Source organism: Gorilla gorilla, chromosome 6 (genome assembly GCF_029281585.2).
Source record: "Gorilla gorilla gorilla isolate KB3781 chromosome 6, NHGRI_mGorGor1-v2.1_pri, whole genome shotgun sequence".
Taxonomy (NCBI): Eukaryota; Metazoa; Chordata; class Mammalia; order Primates; family Hominidae; genus Gorilla; species Gorilla gorilla.
In genome coordinates, this window is record NC_073230.2 from 151,975,361 (window position 1) to 151,994,893 (window position 19,533).

The window sequence follows — 19,533 nt, forward strand, 5'->3', positions numbered from 1 at the left end:
AATTCCCTAGTTCCATCTCTGTGAGCAGGCGAGAGAGATGTTCCACCTACCATAGCAGGAGCCAGACTGCGACTTGGGAATCAAGCCGAGCTCTTCATGCTGCATTTTCATCTTCTTTGCCTTTGGGGTAGGATGCCACAGTGAATCCCACAGTTAACACCAGCTCCTCACTCTGACCAGGAAAAGAAACTAGAGAGGGTCAGGATTCATCCATTTGATCAATTAACTGAGGAAGGATTCATTTTCATAAAACTTGCTTGACTTTGAGACACTTCAAGTGAGTTATTTGGGATTCTTTAAAAGAGGTGGAAGGAAAGATCTGAGGACTGTGACACCACCAGCCACTCTGACCACACGTTGACTGGCTTGCACCCACTGGACACAGCAGAGGGAGGCAGGCTTCATGGCACTTGCAGCACCTGCCAAAGCCTCCTCCTGGCAATTCTGAGAGGGCCTAATTTGGGGCCGTAGCTCATCCAAGCTTGTTACCGAAGATCCAAGCAAGCTTCTCTTTGAAATTCCACCTTCACCTTCTGTCCCAAGTGGTTGTGGACACCCCTGGGAGCTGGCACTAAGGGCCAGGAGCAGCCAAGGGAGACAGACAAGTTCAGAGCACATTTCCAGTTACAGGGAACAGAGCACAGGCCTCCAAGTGTCCATGGAGCAGCGTGCAAATTGCAGTGATGAGTAGAGGAAAACCTCTACATGGAGCACAGCATTCCTGGCAAACACAGGGGACCACAGTCCACATGCTGTGGAATACACCCAAGTATGCATCGGACACTTGTTTGGTAAACAGTAAATGTGTAAGATCAATTACCTTGAGAGGGCCATCTGTGCTCCAGACGTGTGGTTTGTGTGAGGAGACGGCTACCACTCACTATCTTCAGAGGAAAACAGGGCTCAGGGCTTGCACACAATGGACAGATACACATGGGTCACCCAAAACGTCACTGCATACAAACATCACTTTTTTCAACATGGATTTTGTTTTTATGGAGTCCAAACACAGACCCTAGTTCACCTTACAGCCTTGGGTTTGTCTGCTTTGGGAGATATATATCCAGTTGATAGACAGACAAGACAGATACATTTTTTTTCCCTTTCTTACCACAATGTCAATGCCTCATCTGAATATCATCATTACTCAAGAGTCAAGGGAAGAACCAAACGCTTCATATAAACAGGGCTGGGCTGGGCTAGATGGGGAGTGTTAGTTTCCAGTGTTTTCTGTCTCCATTCAGATCATTCCTATCAAAGCCCAGCTGGTCACCTCAAGCCAAGACACAGACATAAGGATCCCAGTGGCCTTCCAGACGGCTGCTTCCACCTCCTACCTGGGCCACTAAGACTCTTTACACAGGAAAGTGAGTCACCCCAGTGAGAAGGGTTGCCAGCGGAAATAGGGCATGAAAATCACAGATAACCATAGGATTTCTTCCAAGTGGTCAGTGTAAAATAAACCACCACCACCACCACCGAAAACACAAAAGAAGCAAAAAAAAGTGCTTATTCAAAATCCAAGACAAAATACTGTGTGAGAGTCAGGCCATGGGGTTGCCTTTTCTCAGGCCACACAGCTTTCCCAGTCCATTTGCTCACATGGAACTGTGAGATGTGAAGGCCTGCAGAGCGTTTGCTCGGGATGGAGGCTGGTACTGTTCACCTGTGGGTCCAGACCAAAGGGCAAAGAGGCAGAAAACTGCAACTCTGTCCACCGGTACAGCTTAGGCCCTTCTGCTCATAGAGGCTCTGAAGAACCCCCACCTCAGCCTTCACACATATCCTTCTGGCTGAACTACAGCCAGGCTGGAGTGCCATGGCATGATCTCTGCTCACTACAACCTCCGCCTCCAGGGTTCAAGTGATTCAGCCTCCCAAGTAGCTGGAATTACAGGCACCCACCACTGTGCCCAGCTAATTTATTTTTTATTTTATTTATTTATTTATTTATTTATTTTGTATTTTTAGTAGAGACAGGGTTTCACCATGTTGGCCAGTGTGGTTTTGAACTCCTGACCTCAAGTAATCCAAAGTGCTGGGATTACAGGTGTGAGCTACCGCTCCTGGCCCAGACCCCATTTTTAAAAAATAATTTCAACATTTATTTTAGATTCATGGGGTACATGTGCAGATTTGTTACATGGGTATATTGTGTGATGCTGAGGTTTGGGACACAAATGATCTCCTCACTCAGGCAGTGACCATAGTACCCAATAGGTATTTTCTTAGCTCTATCCACCCTCCTTCTCTCTTCCCTCTAGTAGTTGCAGTGTCTAGTCTTCCCATCTTTATATCCATGTGTACCCAATGCTCAGCTCCCACTTATACATGAGAATGTGATATTTGGTTTTCTGTTCCTATGTTAATTCGCTTAGGATTGTGGTCTCCAACTCCATCCATGTTGCTGCAAAGGACATGATTTCATTCTTTTCATGACTGCATAGTATTCCATGGTGTATATGTACCACATTTCCTTCATCCAGTCTACCGCTGATGGCCACCTAGGTTGATTCCATGGCTTTGCTACTGTGAATAGTGCTGTGATGGACATGCAAAAGCATCTGTCTTTTTGGCAGAACAATTATTTTCCTTTGGGTAAATGCCCAGTAATGGAATTGCTGGGTGGAAAGGTAGTTCTGTTTTAAATTATTTCAGAAATCTCCAAACTGCTTTCTGCATTAATTTTTCCATGAACTCATTTACACTCTGGCCAACAGTGTATAGGTGTTCCATTTCCTCTGCAGCCTCACCAGCATCTTCTATTGTTTTGACATTTTAATAATAGCCACTCTGCAGCCAAGCTCTTTCAAGGCCAATGTGGGGAAGAGCCACAAACATTCCTTTTCCCGAAGAGAATTCTTGCCTGCCCACTGGTAGAATTTTTGGTTTCATCTGTCTTTCGTTGTTTGTTTTTCAAAGAAAAACCAAAGGTAAAGTGGTATGATCTTCCACAACGTGAACCAGTTTGTAGCCACCAGAGCCTGCTGGGAAGGGGTCCCTCAAGCATGCATTGATCTTGTGACCTGGAATTTGAGAGATCAAGAAGCCCCATAGCAACCTACCATACAACTGCCCATCAGTGCTGATCCTTTCATGGGATTAGCTCAATTCTGGCTCTGCAGATACTGGCAGCCACAGGTGACAAACCCTGGGCCTCTGTGGGCTTCCTTTGTCACCCAGGGCCACAGTGGGCTGCCTGTCCTAGGCAGAGACACAGCAACATTCTCTTAAACTGAAATTAAGCATAAATCCACTTCACCAATAATCATCTGAGGGCTCAGTCCCTGCCTCCTTCCTCGGGGATTTTAAAACACACATTTCTCCGACCCAAAACAGGTAGGTGAGATCTGACTTTAAAAGGGGGGAAAATCGGGATGAATTGGGGTATCAGGAATGAATCCCAAGCATTTTTGTGTGGCGAGAGGCATCCACATCCCAAGCTGTACCTGAAGATGGAGAAAAATGCAGGAGAGAAGAAGAGAAAACAAAGGGGGACAACCAGCCCTGGTTGCTTTGCCAAGGTCTTGGGCACAGACAGGGCCGGCTCTGGCTGGGAGCTGCTGCTCTAGGGGTTGGGAGAGTCCTGTTCATCCATGGTGCTCAGCAGCAGGGACTGGGGGCCGTGGGAGGTGCAGATGCCCAGACTCTCAAGCTTGCTCCTTGCATGGCTGGCACGGGCCTTCCTCCTTGTCACCAGGTGACTGCACAGGGCAACTGTCATGGACGTCCAGGGGGCCATCCAGAGCATCACTGATGAGCATGTTGAATGCTTTGGGGCCATCGTCATGTTGGCCCCAGTTGCACACATGGTATCTTCTCTTTGCTTGGGGCGAAGGGGGCGGGGAGGGGAGGGGATAGTCTGCCATGCTCAGAGTTGTAATCATTCAGCAGCTGCTCCATATATTCTAAATCCTTGCACAGGAAGGCTCCTTGGCCCAACTCCCCCAGGCTGGCCACACAGACACTGGGCTCCATTCCCAAGTCTTTGGTGGCTGCTGTGTCAGCTGGTGTCAGAGGTCCCAGGGTCAGCAATGCGTGGGGGTCTTGTGCTGCTTCTGCTAGGCCCAGCCAAGGGGCTGCTCTGTGCCTCCTGGGAGTCCCAGGGGCACTGCCACCTTAAGGGTCACATGCCATAGCTGGAAGTCACTATATGTTTGGGGAAGAGTTGGAGATCGGGAAACCATTCCCTCATAACAAGGTAGTAAATAGTTTGGCAAAAAACTGAAGATAAAATGGCAGTGCTGAGTAATCATGGGCTTCCTACAGGTGATCGGGTTGATTTCTTGTTGCCACTGCCTGGCCTGAAGACAGTGCTTGGCTCAGCGGTGGCAGCAGACGAAGCAGCAGCTCAGGAGGATGATGATGGTGGCCCACACCAGCCAGAGCCACAGCAGTGTTTTTTGTCACAGGTGTAGCTTGGATTGTTGGTACCACACAGGCTTATCCCATGGGGGTTCACCCTGGGCTGACAGGGGCTGGGCAGCACCTGGAGGACCAGGAACACCACCCACCACCCCACACACACACCGCCCAGACCATCTCCTCTGCAAGCCCCTCCTGCTCCTGCTCCTCCATCACAGCGCTGCCACCTCCTTCTCCTTCCTCTCCTCCTCTACCCTCCGGAACAGTGGTCTTAAAGAGGTTTCTTGGCCTTGGCACTTCTGTGGGCTCCCAATGTGCTGATGTGTGACACGCTGGCATGCTTGGCAAGACCTCACTGCTGCCTTTGACTACACAGGGTCCTCTCTGTACCCAGAGCGAACATATGCAAGGAAACCCCAGCACTGACCGAATCAGCTTCCTCGGAGGCCCCTCTCCACATGTGCTCCTGCTAACCCAGTCTGTACTCCCCACAAGCCGATGTCCTGCTTGGAGATGTTCATGCTGGCCCTCTTGCCCAACAACTGGCTCCTGTGTCTGGAGGGGAGAAGATAAATCCCTGGTCTCCATCCCTCATGTTCTTGAGAAGTCTGCCTTTTATTCCTCCACAGAATAATACCAACATGTTTACACTATTCCTATGTATAGACATTTTCCCATTTAGTTTTCTCTCCCCTCCGGAGTGGTTATTAATCCAGCGGTACAGATAAGAAAACAGGTTCAAAGAGGCTTATTAGTTTACCCACGTCCCAAGCCCAGCAGATGGTAGGTCTGGGGTTGACTCCTCATTTGCCTGGCTTCAAAGCCCACGCTCTCTGTGCCCCGCCTCACATCCCGCTACGACTGTGGTCTGAGGTGATGACAAGTCCGTCAGCGCTGACCTCTGATGTTTCTCCAGCCCCCTGTCACTATCACCCATTCCCTTCCTCCCTGCATCTCCTGAGGGGCTCCTCCCAATTGTCCCATTCCATGCAGCAAAACGACTGCTCTCAGAGAGTTCCTGGTTATGGCATTGCTCCCTACCCTCCCACAGTGATCAAACTAGAATTCAAGCTCCCTGGGGAAATGTAGGGTTCTCCTGGCACTACCCCTGCCCCCACTCCCAGTCTCATGCCTCTTCACTGCTCTCCTCCCCTGTCCCCTCCCCTGCTCAGAAGCCCTGGTGGCCCATCCAACAAACCATGCGCCTCCTGCCTCTGTCTCTGGACACTATGGCACTCTCAGACTGGAAGCCCTTCCTAACCTCCCCTTCACCCTTTTCAGAAAAGTCTCTCTGATTCTTCCTTGTCCCCACCTCCCATGGGTCTGGCCCTGCTGGTCCTCCGTCGGGTCTGAGGCAGTCGTCCTCCTCCTGTCTCCGCTTGCCTCTGTCCTAGTCCTGCTCAGGTGCTCAGGTGCAATAGATGTGTCCATCTTGGCAATCAACTGTGTGCTCCTCAAGCGGGTACATCTTGTCTTACATATCCCGATATCTCCAGTGATTAAGCAAAACCTGGGATGTAATAAGCACCCAGTGAGTGGAGGAATAAACATGGAGTGGAGGGAAATGTGCTGAGAAAAGAAAGACCCTTCCAGAAGAATGGTTCTCAAAGAGTGGTCCCTAAGCCAGCAACACCAAAATCACCTGGGAATTTAGGAGAAACACAAAAGCTAGGCCCTACCCCACACCCACCGAGTCAGATCTCCTGGGACAGGGCCCAACAGACATCATCTTTTTTTATTTGAGATAGGGTCTTGCTCTGTTGCCCAGGCTGAAGTGCAATGGCATGATCACTGCTCACTGCAGCCTTGACCTCCCAAGCTCAAGTGATCCTCCCACCTCAGCCTCCCAAGTAGCTAGGACCACAGGCACACATCACAAACCCAGCTAATATTATTATTATTTGTAGAGATGGCAACCTCATATGTCGCTCAGGCTGGTCTCAAACTCCTAGGCTAAAGTGATCGCCTGCCCCTTGGCCTCCCAAGGTGCTGGGATTACAGGCGTGAGCCACCACACCCAGACAGCAACCTGCATTTTAACATATCTTCCAGGTCTTCTGATGCCCCCTGAAAACTTGAGATTGGATACGGTAATGACATCCCTAGGCCAGTATTGAAACCGCCATTGCAAAATTGTAACTGAGACAGTGAAACAGATCTGACCCAACCGACTCTATCTTGTGGGTTTTTTTTTTTTTTTTTTTTTTTTTTTTGGAGCTGGAGTCTCAATCTGTTGCCAGGCTGGAGTGCAGTGGCTCGATCTTGGCTCACTGCTACCTCCACCTCCCAGGTTCAAGTGATTCCCCCGCCTCAGCCTCCCCAGTAGCTGGGACTACAGGTGCACACCACCATGCCTGGCTAATTTTTTGTATTTCAGTAGAGGCGGGGTTTCACCATGTTGGCCGGGCTGGTCTCAAACTCCTGACCGCATGATCCACCTGCCTCTGCCTACCAAAGTCTGGGATTATGGGTGTGAGCAACCGCGCCTGGCCTCCATCTTGCTTTTAACCTCCAAGCTGTCCTTATTCCTTCCCCAGCATAGGCTGAACTAACTTTGGGAAGAACTTAGTTTCTAGTTTGAAACAAAGACGATAACAGTCCTTTCCAAAAACAAACCTCCTTTTTGCCTGGAGACTAGACTGTCTTTATAAGACTAACAAATTTGCCAAAAGATTAGAAATTATGGTTTAGGAGTCACATAGCTGGAGCCTGCAAGATTCCAAACCTCCCCAGATTGCTCCTGGGGATAACATCACTATTGTGAAACCTAAGATCAGTGCTTGAGATATTTTGCAGACCCTGTACTCGATGCATCAGCTGGCACAACCCAGATCGATAAACTAGTTCACCTGATCTTGTGGCCCCCACTCAGGAACCGACTCAGCACAAGAAAGCAGCCGGGGTTTCATCTCCAACCCAACGGATCAGCACTCCCGACTCACTGCTTTCCCCTCCGCCCACCAAATTATCCTCTAAAACTCGGATCCTCGAATTCCTGGGGAGACGGCAAGATTTGATTTGAGTAATAGTAAAACTCCAGTCTCCCACACAGTCTGCTCTGGGTGAATTACTCTTTCTCTATGGCAATTCCCCTGTCTTGATAAATCGGTTCTGTCTATACAGCAGGCAAGGTGAACCTATTGGGCAGTTACAATATCTCGCTGAAAACAACAGTCACTATTTTTTGTTTGTTTTTGTTTTTGTTTTGTTTTGTTTTTGAGGCAGAGTCTCTCTCTGTCGCCAGGCTGGAGTGCAATGGTGCGATCTAGGCTCACTGCAACCTCCGCCTCCCGGGTTCAAGCTATTCTCCTGCCTCAGCCTCCCAAGTAGCTGGGATTACAGGCAAGCGCCACCACGCCCGGCTAATTTTTTGTATTTTTAGTAGAGACAGAGTTTCACCATGTTAGCCAGGCTGGTCTCGAACTGCTGACCTCAGGTGATCCACCCGCGTCCGCCTCCCAAAGTGCTGGGATTACAGACGTGAGCCACCGCGCCCGGCTTCAGTCACTAACATTTTTACTGACTCTTCTGGCACCATGATTAACCCCGACACGCACTATCGCATGCAATTCTCACAACCCCGTGAGGTAGGTATTATTATTGCTCCTAGCTTACAGATAAAGAGACAGAGTTTAAGAGGTTTAGCCACGCTACGGGGCTGCTGGGAGCCCGGCAGTCTGGCCACAGGAGGTCGGTTTCACGGAGGGGCAGGATGTGGCGGCATCTCCTGAATTTAAGGAGTCTTGGGGGCGCGGTGGTTCTTCGTCATTGGACAACTCATTTTAGCCTCTTGGGGTTTCAGTTCCTCAACTGAGAACAAGGAATTTAGGTTGAAATGAACATGCTGGAAAGCTTTCAAGAATTGCACACGTGAAATGCTCTTTGCGTGTCTCCCGGTCTCCCACCCGCCCCCGACACAGAGGCGCAGGAGTAACCCTGCTTCCTTGCGCGTCCTCGCCCCACAAGAGCTGCGCATTCTTCTCGCCCCCTCAAGTGGCGGAGCTCAGATTGCAGTTACTTAGGTCTAAAAAATAAGGAAAGGCTGCCCCCTGCTGCCCACATGGATGAATGACCCCAACCTGATACGTGCCTAACTGGTCTTCCGAGCTTTTATGGAAAAAACGCTGCATATGAGCTTAGGCATACCGTCCAGAGTGGCAAAACTGGGACAAACTCCATCGGAATTTTAAAAAACCATGATGCCAAGACAGAGTGGCATTATTATTTATAAGGCCAGTCGGGATGAGGGCCCCCACTAGGTGATTAAAAGACACTAACTTAGAGGATGAACTATTGATAAGTAAACGAGGTGAGTAAGGCAGGAAAACATGCAGAAATAGGTCAAAATAAACTGTATATTTCAATTAGGAAAGGTACTGGCAAGAGGCTTTGACACAATCCAATGGATGAAAGCAATCAACTTTTTTTTTTTTTTTTTTTTTTTTTGACAGAGTCTCACTCTGTCGCCCAGGCTGGAGTGCAGTGACTCAATCTCGGCTCACTGCAACCTCCACCTCCTGGGTTCAAGCGATTCTCCTCCCTCAGCCTCCCGAGTAGCTGGGACTACAGGTGCACACCACCATGCCCGGCTAATTTTTTTGTATTTTTAGTAGAGACGGGGTTTCACCGTGTTAGCCAGGATGGTCTCGAACTCCTGACCTCATGATTCGCCCTCCTCGGCCTCCCAAAGTGCTGAGATTACAGGCGTGAGACACTGCACCTGGCTGCAATCAACTTTTTATGCAGGCATTTGGTAGCATGTTGCGAGGTCCATCACTATTAATGCCGTGAATATACCAAATCCTCTTTTTCTTTCTTCCCTAAGTTCTAAGGGCCATGCCCTGGCACCAAAGTTATGGCAGTCCTAGACTGCCCTCTGATGTTCACCATGGCTTACCTCTGCCCTGTTCTAGTTGGGGACAAGCTGTGGGTCCCAAGCCTGGCATTGTAACAGAAACACCCACGGTAATTTTCTGTGTGTTTGTTTATTTAAATAAATAAATAAGTAAACCCAGTCTTGGAGATTTTAACTCAATAGGTCATGAAGACTACTCAGAAATCTACATTTTTCACAGTTGTCCAAGTGATTAAGTCCTCACTGAGCAAATTCAGGACAAGGAAACAACTTCTTACATAAATTCTACATAACTTCATACATAACTTCACACATAAACTTCTTTGGCAAAAAAAAATGACTTTGTAAATTAAGCAAGTAGGTTTTTAAAGTAGCATATTTTATTTAAAGCCCAATTTTCTTGATTTTTAAAATTAACTTAAGTTTGACTTTCAATAGACAATAGAGCTATATGACTCTAAAATGGAAACAACCCAGTAACGTTGACACTGGGAAATATAACTTTTACTTCTGCTTCTGTCTACTCCACTCATTCTTTCTTTTCTTCTTTTTTTTTTTTTTTGTTTTGATAGAGTCTCACTGTGTTGCCCAGGCTGGAGTACAGTGGCGTGATCTTGGCTCACTGGAACCTCCGCCTCCTGGGTTCAAGTGATTCTTCTACCTCAGCAGCCTCTCAAGCAGCTGGGATTATAGGCACCTGCCACCACGCCCAGCTAATTTTTTTTTTTTTTTTGTACTTTCAGTGAAGATGGGGTTTTGCCATGTTGGTCAGGCTGGTCTCGAACTCCTGGCCTCAGGTGATCCGCCTGCCTTGGCCTTCCAAAGTGCTGGGATTACAGGGGTGAGCCACCGCACCTGGCCTACTCCACTCATTCTTAATAGGTCATCACTCTTGTCAGTTTCTGTTGTATCTTTACAGTGTTTCTGTATACAAAATGTATACAAAATCAAGTAAATACAAAAGTATAATTCTTCTTTTCCCCCCTCTGTTAGACAAAGGTGGCATCTAGTTATGCTATTCTGAGACTTTCTCTTTCCGGGTTAATAATGTATCTTAGAGAATTTTCCATAGCAATATAAAATATTTTGATTCTTTTTTAGCATTGAATATTACTCCATTGTGTGAACATATCACAGTTTATCCAGTCCCTTACTGATGGGCATATAATTCAATTTTGTCAGTCAAATTAGTGAAAAGTGTATTTTGATGAAGTTTTTTTTATTTTATTTTTCTTATTGTGATTTTTTTTTTTCCCTTATAGTTAGGTACTGTTTGGATTTATTTTTCTCTGAACAATTTACTCTTCACCTATTTTTACTGGGCTGCTGGATTATTTTCCTATTGATTTTTAGGAGTTCACCACATGTTGAGGAGATTAGCCCTGATGGTGAGAACTGGGAATATTTTTCCCAGATTGTTATGTATATTTTGATTCTGTTTATATTTTACCATGCGAGTGTGTCATCATTATGTCATTGTTTGTCTTTTTTTTTTTTTTTTTTCTGGATTTTAAGTCATAGCTTAAAACCCTCCGAGTGACACACAGCCTCGGGGCAGGGCCAGGGTAGTGGTGGGGGCTGTGGCTTCTCTATAAGGATGTGCCCCAAAGTGACAACAGCTTGGAGAGGGGTGGGTACTGGAGAAGACCAGCCCCTTCGCCAAACAGCCTTACAAAGACATCCAGCTCTAAGGAGCTCAAAACATCCTGAGGACAGTGCCTGGAGGTGAGAAGGAAGCCCCCGGCCTGGTCCATACCCCACCACCAACTTGCATAATGGGGGGTGATGTCACCCACCCTCCACTCCCCTCAAAGGAGCAGCTGCTCTGGTGGTCTCTCCCAGGCTCTGGGGGCGGACCCATGGGAGGGGCTGTTTTTGTACAAAGCTGTAACATTGTGGGGACAGGGGGCCACAATGATTCAACTCTATGGGAAACCTTTACAAAAACCTCTCTGGCGGTCCCAACTCCCAGAGTCCTCTTCTTTCCTCCTGGGTCACAGGTCTTAATGCAATTTGGTTCAGAATGCCTCTGCCTCACTCCTGATCACATGTCAGACCAAGACTGTGGACAAGGACAGGCCCAGATGAGAACTAAAGCTTCCCAGGCAGAGAGAGGTCAGACATAAGAAGACTGCCTCAGGAACCTCACAAGTGGAGGACTCAGGGAGGGTCCCAATCCCCAAAAATTGAGACAAAGTCAGGTGGAAGGTTCATCGGAGGTGACCAGCTCTCCAGAGGACTCGGGAAGAAGTCAGGGGTATCTATAGATGGAGTCACAGGTTCTGGGCCCCTGCCATCCTCTGCAGGCCACGCACTTTCCCTTTCGATGGACCCTCACAGAGGGAGCATCTGAATGGGGCATCCTTTGAAAAAGGGACCTAGGACCCTGTGGATGGACTCTGTCATTCTCCATGGTCCTAAAAAGCAAAAGTCAAAGTGTTCTTCTGTGTAATACCCATAAAGCACAGGAGGAGATTTCTTAGCTCACTGTCCTCCACCCCCCTAGCCAGGGCCCTCTCCCCTCTCTATGCCTTGAATGTGATTTTCACCTTGACCCCTGTCACTGTGTGAACACTGAAGCTTTCTTTGGACAAGGCACTAGACTCACAGTTGTAGGTAAGACATTTTTCAGGTTCTTTTGCAGATCCGTCACAGGGAAAAGTGGGTCCACAGTGTCCCTTTTAGAGTGGCTATATTCTTATGTGCTAACTATGACTACACCTTCGGTTCGGGGACCAGGTTAACCGTTGTAGGTAAGGCTGGGGGTCTCTAGGAGGGGTGCGATGAGGGAGGACTCTGTCCTGGGAAATGTCAAAGAGAACAGAGATCCCAGCTCCCGGAGCCAGACTAAGGGAGACGTCATGTCATGTCCCGGGATTGAGTTCAGGGGAGGCTCCCTGTGAGGGTGAATCCACCCAGGCTTCCCAGAGGCTCTGAGCAGAGTCACAGCTGAGCCCAGGGTGATGGGGCACAAGAGGGAAGGGGAAGGGGCCTCTCCTCATAGTTCCCTGAGATAGGAGAGCCCAGAGAAAGCCCGGTGGGTAATGAATGAGCCACGACACCTCTCCATCTATCTGCTTCACTGACAGAGGTTCTCTGTAGATTCTTCGTATATTCCTGTGCTGGATTTTATAGGGGGCCACTCTGTGTCTCTTTTTGTCACCTGCCCGAGTCTTGGGCAAGCTCTGGAAGGGAACACAGAGTACTGGAAGCAGAGCTGCTGTCCCTGTGAGGGAAGAGTTCTATGAACTCCCAACCTCTGCCTGAATCCCAGCTGTGCTCAGCAGAGACTGGGGGGTTTTGAAGTGGCCCTGGGAGGCTGTGTTCTGGAAACACCGTATATTTTGGAGAGGGAAGTTGGCTCACTGTTGTAGGTGAGTAAGTCAAGGCTGGACAGCTGGGAACTTGCAAAAAGGGGCTGGAATCCAGATGGAGCCTTTGTCTCTGGTGCTTAGGTGAAAGTGTATTTTTGTCAGGAAGGACTATGAGGCAGATGAGGAGGGGATAGCTTCCCTCTCCTCTCCACTATTTTGTAGACTGCCTGTGCCAAGTTAGGTTCCCCTACTGAGAGATGGGTAGACTCAGCTTGGAAGGGGTCACCTTGAACATCTACTGTCTCCTTGAAGGGTGCCGGTCACGGCCATGACAGATAAAAGAGCCTCTGACCTTACCACCACGGTCCTACCGTTTCTCTCCCTCACACAGAAAGGAGAAGGTCACAGAAGAGGGAACTTGGGGGATCACACGGGGCCTAACTGGTCTGCTGACCACCGCATTTTGGGTTGTACCATTGTCTACCCCTCTACCCACCAGGGTTAAAATTCTACTAAGGAACAGGAGAGGACCTGGCAGGTGGACTTGGGGAGGCAGGAGTGGAAGGCAGCAGGTGGTGGTTTTCCTCCCAGTCTTTAATGTTGTGCAACTAATGAAAAACTGTTTTTTGGCAGTGGAACCCAGCTCTCTGTCTTGGGTATGTAAAAGACTTCTTTCGGGATAGTGTATCACAAGGTCAGAGTTCCAGGAGGACCCCTTGCGGGAGGGCAGAAACTGAGAACATAGCCAAGAAAAGCTCATAAAGTGTAGGTCAGTGGAGTGTGTGGTGGGGCCCCAAGAGTTCTGTGTGTAAGCAGCTTCTGGAAGGAAGGGCCCACACCAGCTCCTCTGGGGTTTGCCACACTCATGATGCACTGTGTAGCAATCAGCTCCAGCATTTTGGTGATGGGACTCGACTCTCCGTCCTAGGTAAGTTGCAGAATGAGGATGGTATGGCCATTGTCCCTTGAAGGCAGAGTTCTCTGCTTCTCCTCCCGGTGCTGGTGAGGCAGATTGAGTAAGATCTCTTACCCCGTGGGGTAAGAGCTGTGCCTGTGCCTGCGTTCCCTTTGGTGTGTCTTGGTTGACTCCTCTATTTCTCTTCTCTAAGTCTTCAGTCCATAATCTGCCTCCTCACTCCCTTCTTGGCTCATCCTCCCTCTTATGTGCATGGCTCTGCCTCTCCTAAGTCTCTTCCTCTTGCGCCTTATGCTGCACAGTATGCTTAGGCCTTTTTCCTAACAGAATCCCTTTGGTCCAGAGCCATGAATCCAGGCAGAGAAAGGCAGCCATCCTGCTGTCAGGAAGCTAAGACTTGCCCTCTGACTGGAGATCACTGGGTGGGTTTTATCTAAGCCTCTGCAGCTGTGCTCCTATAATTCGCCCCTCCACTTTGGGAACGGTACCAGGCTCACTGTGACAGGTATGGGGGCTCCACTCTTGACTCGGGGGTGCCTGGGTTTGACTGCAATGATAAGTTGCTGGGAAGGGAATTGGGTGTAAGAATGGAGGTCAGGGTCACCCCTTCTTACCTGGAGCACTGTGCCCTCTCCTCCCTTCCCCGGAGCTCTTCCAGCTTGTTGCTCTGCTGTGTTGCCTGCAGTTCCTCAGCTGTAGAGCTCCTTGCTTAGTCTTCAGGGCTGTGTGTTTCTTTGCTCTTCTTTTCATTGTTTTCTGGGACTCTTCTCATCTCTACTTTCTTAGTGGATGTATTGTTTTACTTTCCCTTTTTTAAATTGCATCTTCTCCATTTTTTCCTTCCCATTCTAACTCCACTTCTGCATTGTTGACTCCTTTTGGTGACTAGCTCTGTCTTCTATGTTAAGATTCTCCCCACTGCCAGCCTCCAGCACAGAACTCTGCTCATGTCTTTATCTCCCTCCTTCTTTCTTTCTCTACCAGTCTTAGAAGATGCATCTATGTCTTCCTGAGGTAGTTTGAAGGTTCATGAGCCAGGCATGACCAGGTTGGGGAGACGGGTGGTTTCAGGGCTGCTCTTGAGGCCTGAGGGCAGAAGTCCCTGTCACAGCATTGGGCGAGCTGCAGGGAGTCTCTGAGGTGCCTGTGTTTGGCAGGTGTTTGGGAGATAGGTCTGAAGAGAGGGTTACAACTGGAAACTGACATTATCTTAGCATCAGATAAGGTATAAAGAAGACAAAACGGGTAGGAGACTCTATTTTCTTCTTTTCTGAGACAGTGTCTAGCTCTGTTGCCCAGGCTGGAGTGCAGTGGCACGATCTCGGCCCACTGCAACCTCCGCCTCCTGGGTTTGAGCGATTCTCCTCCCTTGGCCTCCCGAGTAGCTGGGATTACAGGTGCCTGCCACCACACCCAGCTACTTTTTGCATTTTTAGTAGAGATAGGGTTTCACTGTGTTAGCCAGGCTGTTCTCAAACTCCTGACCTCGTGATCCGCCTGCCTCGGCCTCCCAAAGTGCTGGGATTACAAATGTGAGCCACCGCACCCGGCCGAGACTCCATTCTCTTAAGCCTCAGAATCTATGCTAGAATAATAGGGTAAAGGCCCCACCAGGAAGCCCTAGTACAACCTTCCCCATGCTGGGGAGGAAGCAGACAGGCGGTGGAGCGGGGTTGGGATGGGATGAGGTCTAGGATGGAGACATAAACAAGGGTGGAGGAATGGGACTCATAGGGTCTACCAAAGTTTAGGGGCTTGGGCAGACATTAGCGTAGGTGGGGACACACAGCAAGACGTTGAGTGGAAAGTACAAATCACCAGATTCAAAGGCCTGTGTTCAAGGGGCTGTGGTGGGGGAGGTGTGCAATTTGAAAAGCAACTTAAGCTGCCTCCTCTCTAAGACATAGAAACAGAAGAGACTAACTTATATGAAAATCCTTTGTAAAGGATTTTGTAAAGGACTCAACTTGTGGTGACAATCCTTTTAATTCCTGTTGTTTATGATCACTAGGTCACAGGGTTTGCCTTTTTCCAAACCTGCATCTCAATTTTCCCATCAAAAACATTTCCCAAATTTGGATAAAGAACCCATATCTAGACTTGCCACATTTCTGCACCAAAAGCTCACTCTCATGGTTGGAACAGAGCCAAGCAAAGGGCACGGTAAATTGTGGTTTCTTGCACTCCTCATGTGTCTTCAGATGAAATCATTCCTTCCAATAATCCCAGAAATTCTTTCTCTCCTCTCTCAAGCATGCGAAAGGGTCCAGAGCTCTGCAGTGTGAGCTTTCTACTGAAATGGCCCTTGGACTTTGTGGTTCATTCATACTCAGTGGTCTAGCTTGTACTACTTTTGAGAATGCAAAGCTTAACTGTGGACGGATTCCAATCCTGGCCAGGCAGGGTTGCTGGACACTCTGAGAGAAGAAAGGGTTAATCCCATGACCATCAGCTTCCGTGGGATTTCAGCCATCCTGGACAAGCTACCACACCCTCCTGCCCCAGGGGAGGAGGAAATGTGGACTATCCCATCAGATATTGACGAGGTTTGGCTCTTTAAAGAGAGTTACATGCAAGAAAATAAAATTTTTTAAAAAGATGCTGGGCAGGTGGGGGTCAGATGTAATGGAAAAGTGTCTTTTCTAGAAAAGAAAAGCTAATTCTAATATGTGTCACTACCCCACGAGACAAATATATACATCTTGATTTAAAAAAGGAAAATTATAATTAGAAAAAATCAATTTAGTTATTGTAATTATACCACTAATGAGAGTTTCCTACCTCAAGTTTCAGGATTACATAGCCATGCACCAAGCAAGGCTTTGAAAAATAAAGATACACAGATAAATTATTTGGATAGATGATCAGACAAACCTCAGTAAAAACAGCCAAGACAATCAGGATATAATGTGACCATAGGAAGCTGGGGAGACAGGAGGCAATGTGCATCCATGGGACAGCATAGAAAGAAGGGGCAAAGTGGAGAGAGAGGAACAGACACTAGGATGGTGACCCCAAAACAATGAGGGCCTAGAATGACATAGTTGTGCTTCATTACGGCCCATTCCCAGGGCTCTCTCTCTCACACACACAGAGCCCCTACCAGAACCAGACAGCTCTCAGAGCAACCCTGGCTCCAACCCCTCTTCCCTTTCCAGAGGACCTGAACAAGGTGTTCCCACCCGAGGTCGCTGTGTTTGAGCCATCAGAAGCAGAGATCTCCCACACCCAAAAGGCCACACTGGTGTGCCTGGCCACAGGCTTCTTCCCCGACCACGTGGAGCTGAGCTGGTGGGTGAACGGGAAGGAGGTGCACAGTGGGGTCAGCACGGACCCGCAGCCCCTCAAGGAGCAGCCCGCCCTCAATGACTCCAGATACTGCCTGAGCAGCCGCCTGAGGGTCTCAGCCACCTTCTGGCAGAACCCCCGCAACCACTTCCGCTGTCAAGTCCAGTTCTACGGGCTCTCGGAGAATGACGAGTGGACCCAGGATAGGGCCAAACCCGTCACCCAGATCGTCAGCGCCGAGGTCTGGGGTAGAGCAGGTGAGTGGGGCCTGGGGAGATGCCTGGAGGAGATTAGGTGAGACAAGCTACCAGGGAAAATGGAAAGATCCAGGTAGCAGACAAAACTAGATCCAAAAAGAAAGGAACCAGCGCACACCATGAAGGAGAATTGGGCACCTGTGGTTCATTCTTCTCCCAGATTCTCAGCCCAACAGAGCCAAGCAGCTGGGTCCCCTTTCTATGTGGCCTGTGTAACTCTCATCTGGGTGGTGCCCCCCAGCCCCCTCAGTGCTGCCACATGCCATGGATTGCAAGGACAATGTGGCTGACATCCGCATGGCAGAGGAAAGGAGGTGCTGGGCTGTCAGAGGAAGCTGGTCTGGGCCTGGGAGTCTGTGCCAACTGCAAATCTGACTTTACTTTTAATTGCCTATGAAAATAAGGTCTCTCATTTATTTTCCTCTCCCTGCTTTCTTTCAGACTGTGGCTTTACCTCGGGTAAGTAAGCCCTTCCTTTTCCTCTCCCTCTCTCATGGTTCTTGACCTAGAACCAAGGCATGAAGAACTCACAGACACTGGAGGGTGGAGGGTGGGAGAGACCTGAGCTACCTGTGCACAGGTACCCACCTGTCCTTCCTCTGTGCCAACAGTGTCCTACCAGCAAGGGGTCCTGTCTGCCACCATCCTCTATGAGATCCTGCTAGGGAAGGCCACCCTGTATGCTGTGCTGGTCAGCGCGCTTGTGTTGATGGCCATGGTAAGCAGGAGGGCAGGATGGGGCCAGCAGGCTGGAGGTGACACATTGACACCAAGCACCCAGAAGTATAGAGTACCTGCCAGGATTGGAGCTGGGAAGTAGGGAGGGAAGAGATTTCATTCAGGTGCCTCAGAAGATAACTTGCACCTCTGTAGGATCACAGTGGAAGGGTCATGCTGGGAAGGAGAAGCTGGAGTCACCAGAAAACCCAATGGATGTTGTGACGAGCCTTACTATTTGTGTGGTCAATGGGCCCTACTACTTCCTCTCAATCCTCACAACTCCTGGCTCTTAATAACCCCCAAAACTTTCTCTTCTACAGGTCAAGAGAAAGGATTTCTGAAGGCAGCCCTGGAAGTGGAGTTAGGAGCTTCTAACTCGTCGTGGTTTCAATACACATTCTTCTTTTGCCAGCGCTTCTGAAGAGCTGCTCTCACCTCTCTGCATCCCGATAGATATCCCCCTATGTGCATGCACACCTGCACACTCACGGCTGAAATCTCCCTAACCCAGGGGGACCTTAGCATGCCTAAGCGACTAAACCAATAAAAATGTTCTGGTCTGGCATGACTCTGACTTGTGAATGTCTGGATAGCTCCTTGGCTGTCTCTGAACTCCCTGTGACTCTCCCCATTCAGTCAGGATAGAAACAAGAGGTATTCAAGGAAAATGCAGACTCTTCACATAAGAGGGATGAGGGGCCCACCTTGAGATCAATAGCAGAGGTTAATTCAATGTGAAAGGCAGTGATGGGAGCTGAAGAGGTTACTTCTAGAACAGTCTAGGAAGACACAGATGTTGAGTATAGGAATTTTCTATATCCAACTATACTGTTCTGCCCAGGAAAGACGTGCTCAGAGGAAGAGCCAACCTATACAGGTGTGTTCACCCTCCAGCTGGCCATGTCCCCGTGACTAACAAAGCTGGATTCCATAAGTATCACCCACCTTCCTTGCAGCTTTCTTATTGAGCACTCCATTCATCTTCATTGGTTCACCAAGTTGATTTCCCAGCTCCGAAGAAGAGAGGCTCTGACTTGCAAAGTTATTTTCAATGGAAGATGTGTCTTCCGGCTTAAGTTACCCATCTGTTTATAAATCTCTCTCTAGTGAATTAAACCAGAATGAAAATGTCCCCTAATCATTCCTGGAAGGTTAGAAAATAAAGGTATCTAAAACTGAGAATCAGCCCCATTCCTACTTCTAGAATTCCTTCAAAAGCTCCTTCTGTTGTCTCACTGTCACCATGGTGATGGAGTCCCAAATCCCAAAGGTGGCACAGAAGACCCGATGATTATCCTTGTCTCCTTCCACACTCTCCTCACTTCTCTCATCCCTGAAGCCCCTGAGCTGCTTCTTTCAGGCACTTTGCACATGCTCTTCCTCCTGGGGTGACAAAGTACTCTTCTCCCCATGATAACTCCTGCTTAGACTTAAAGATTTAGTTCCAATGTCTTCTCCTCCGAAAAGCTTTCTCTGGCCCTTTCTTGCCTCTTCCTTACCTCTTCCTCCCTTGAGGCTGGATTAAATACACCTTTATTTTGCTATCACAGTGCCTTGTGCATAACCTTCTTTGTGATACACCACACTTGCTGGAAACGACTTCTTTATTTGTCTGACACCCCCAGGGACTATGAACTCTTTGTTAACAAGGATACATTTTAAGATAGTATCCCAGGGCTATAGTACAGTAACCTCAGTTTAGTGTAGACACCACATAGGTATGTATGAATAAATAAATGAATAAATGAGTGAACCCAAACTGACCCAATCCAGGAGCAATCATCACCGTAAGTCCTGCCTGAAATAGCCATTACTCTT

At 48.6% G+C, this 19,533-nt stretch overlaps 1 long non-coding RNA gene and 2 gene segments (V, D, J or C); 2 read left to right on the forward strand and 1 right to left on the reverse strand.

Annotated features, from left to right (window-relative positions):
- Window positions 1-18,273, forward strand: part of LOC101146303 (T cell receptor beta constant 1-like) — an 84,071-nt gene extending 65,798 nt beyond the window's left edge. The window contains 5 exon segments of the C gene segment in view: window positions 13,889-13,955; window positions 16,609-16,995; window positions 17,437-17,454; window positions 17,607-17,713; window positions 18,036-18,273. Of these exon segments, the coding sequence occupies window positions 13,889-13,955; window positions 16,609-16,995; window positions 17,437-17,454; window positions 17,607-17,713; window positions 18,036-18,056 (600 nt within the window).
- Window positions 1-19,533, forward strand: part of LOC101146757 (T cell receptor beta constant 2-like) — a 112,979-nt gene that overhangs the window by 85,379 nt on the left and 8,067 nt on the right.
- Window positions 54-18,936, reverse strand: LOC129523699 (uncharacterized). Its single transcript, XR_008667275.1, has 3 exons — window positions 18,661-18,936; window positions 5,678-5,875; window positions 54-172 (listed from the first exon to the last, which is right to left on the reverse strand). It is a non-coding gene; the product is annotated as an uncharacterized lncRNA (long non-coding RNA).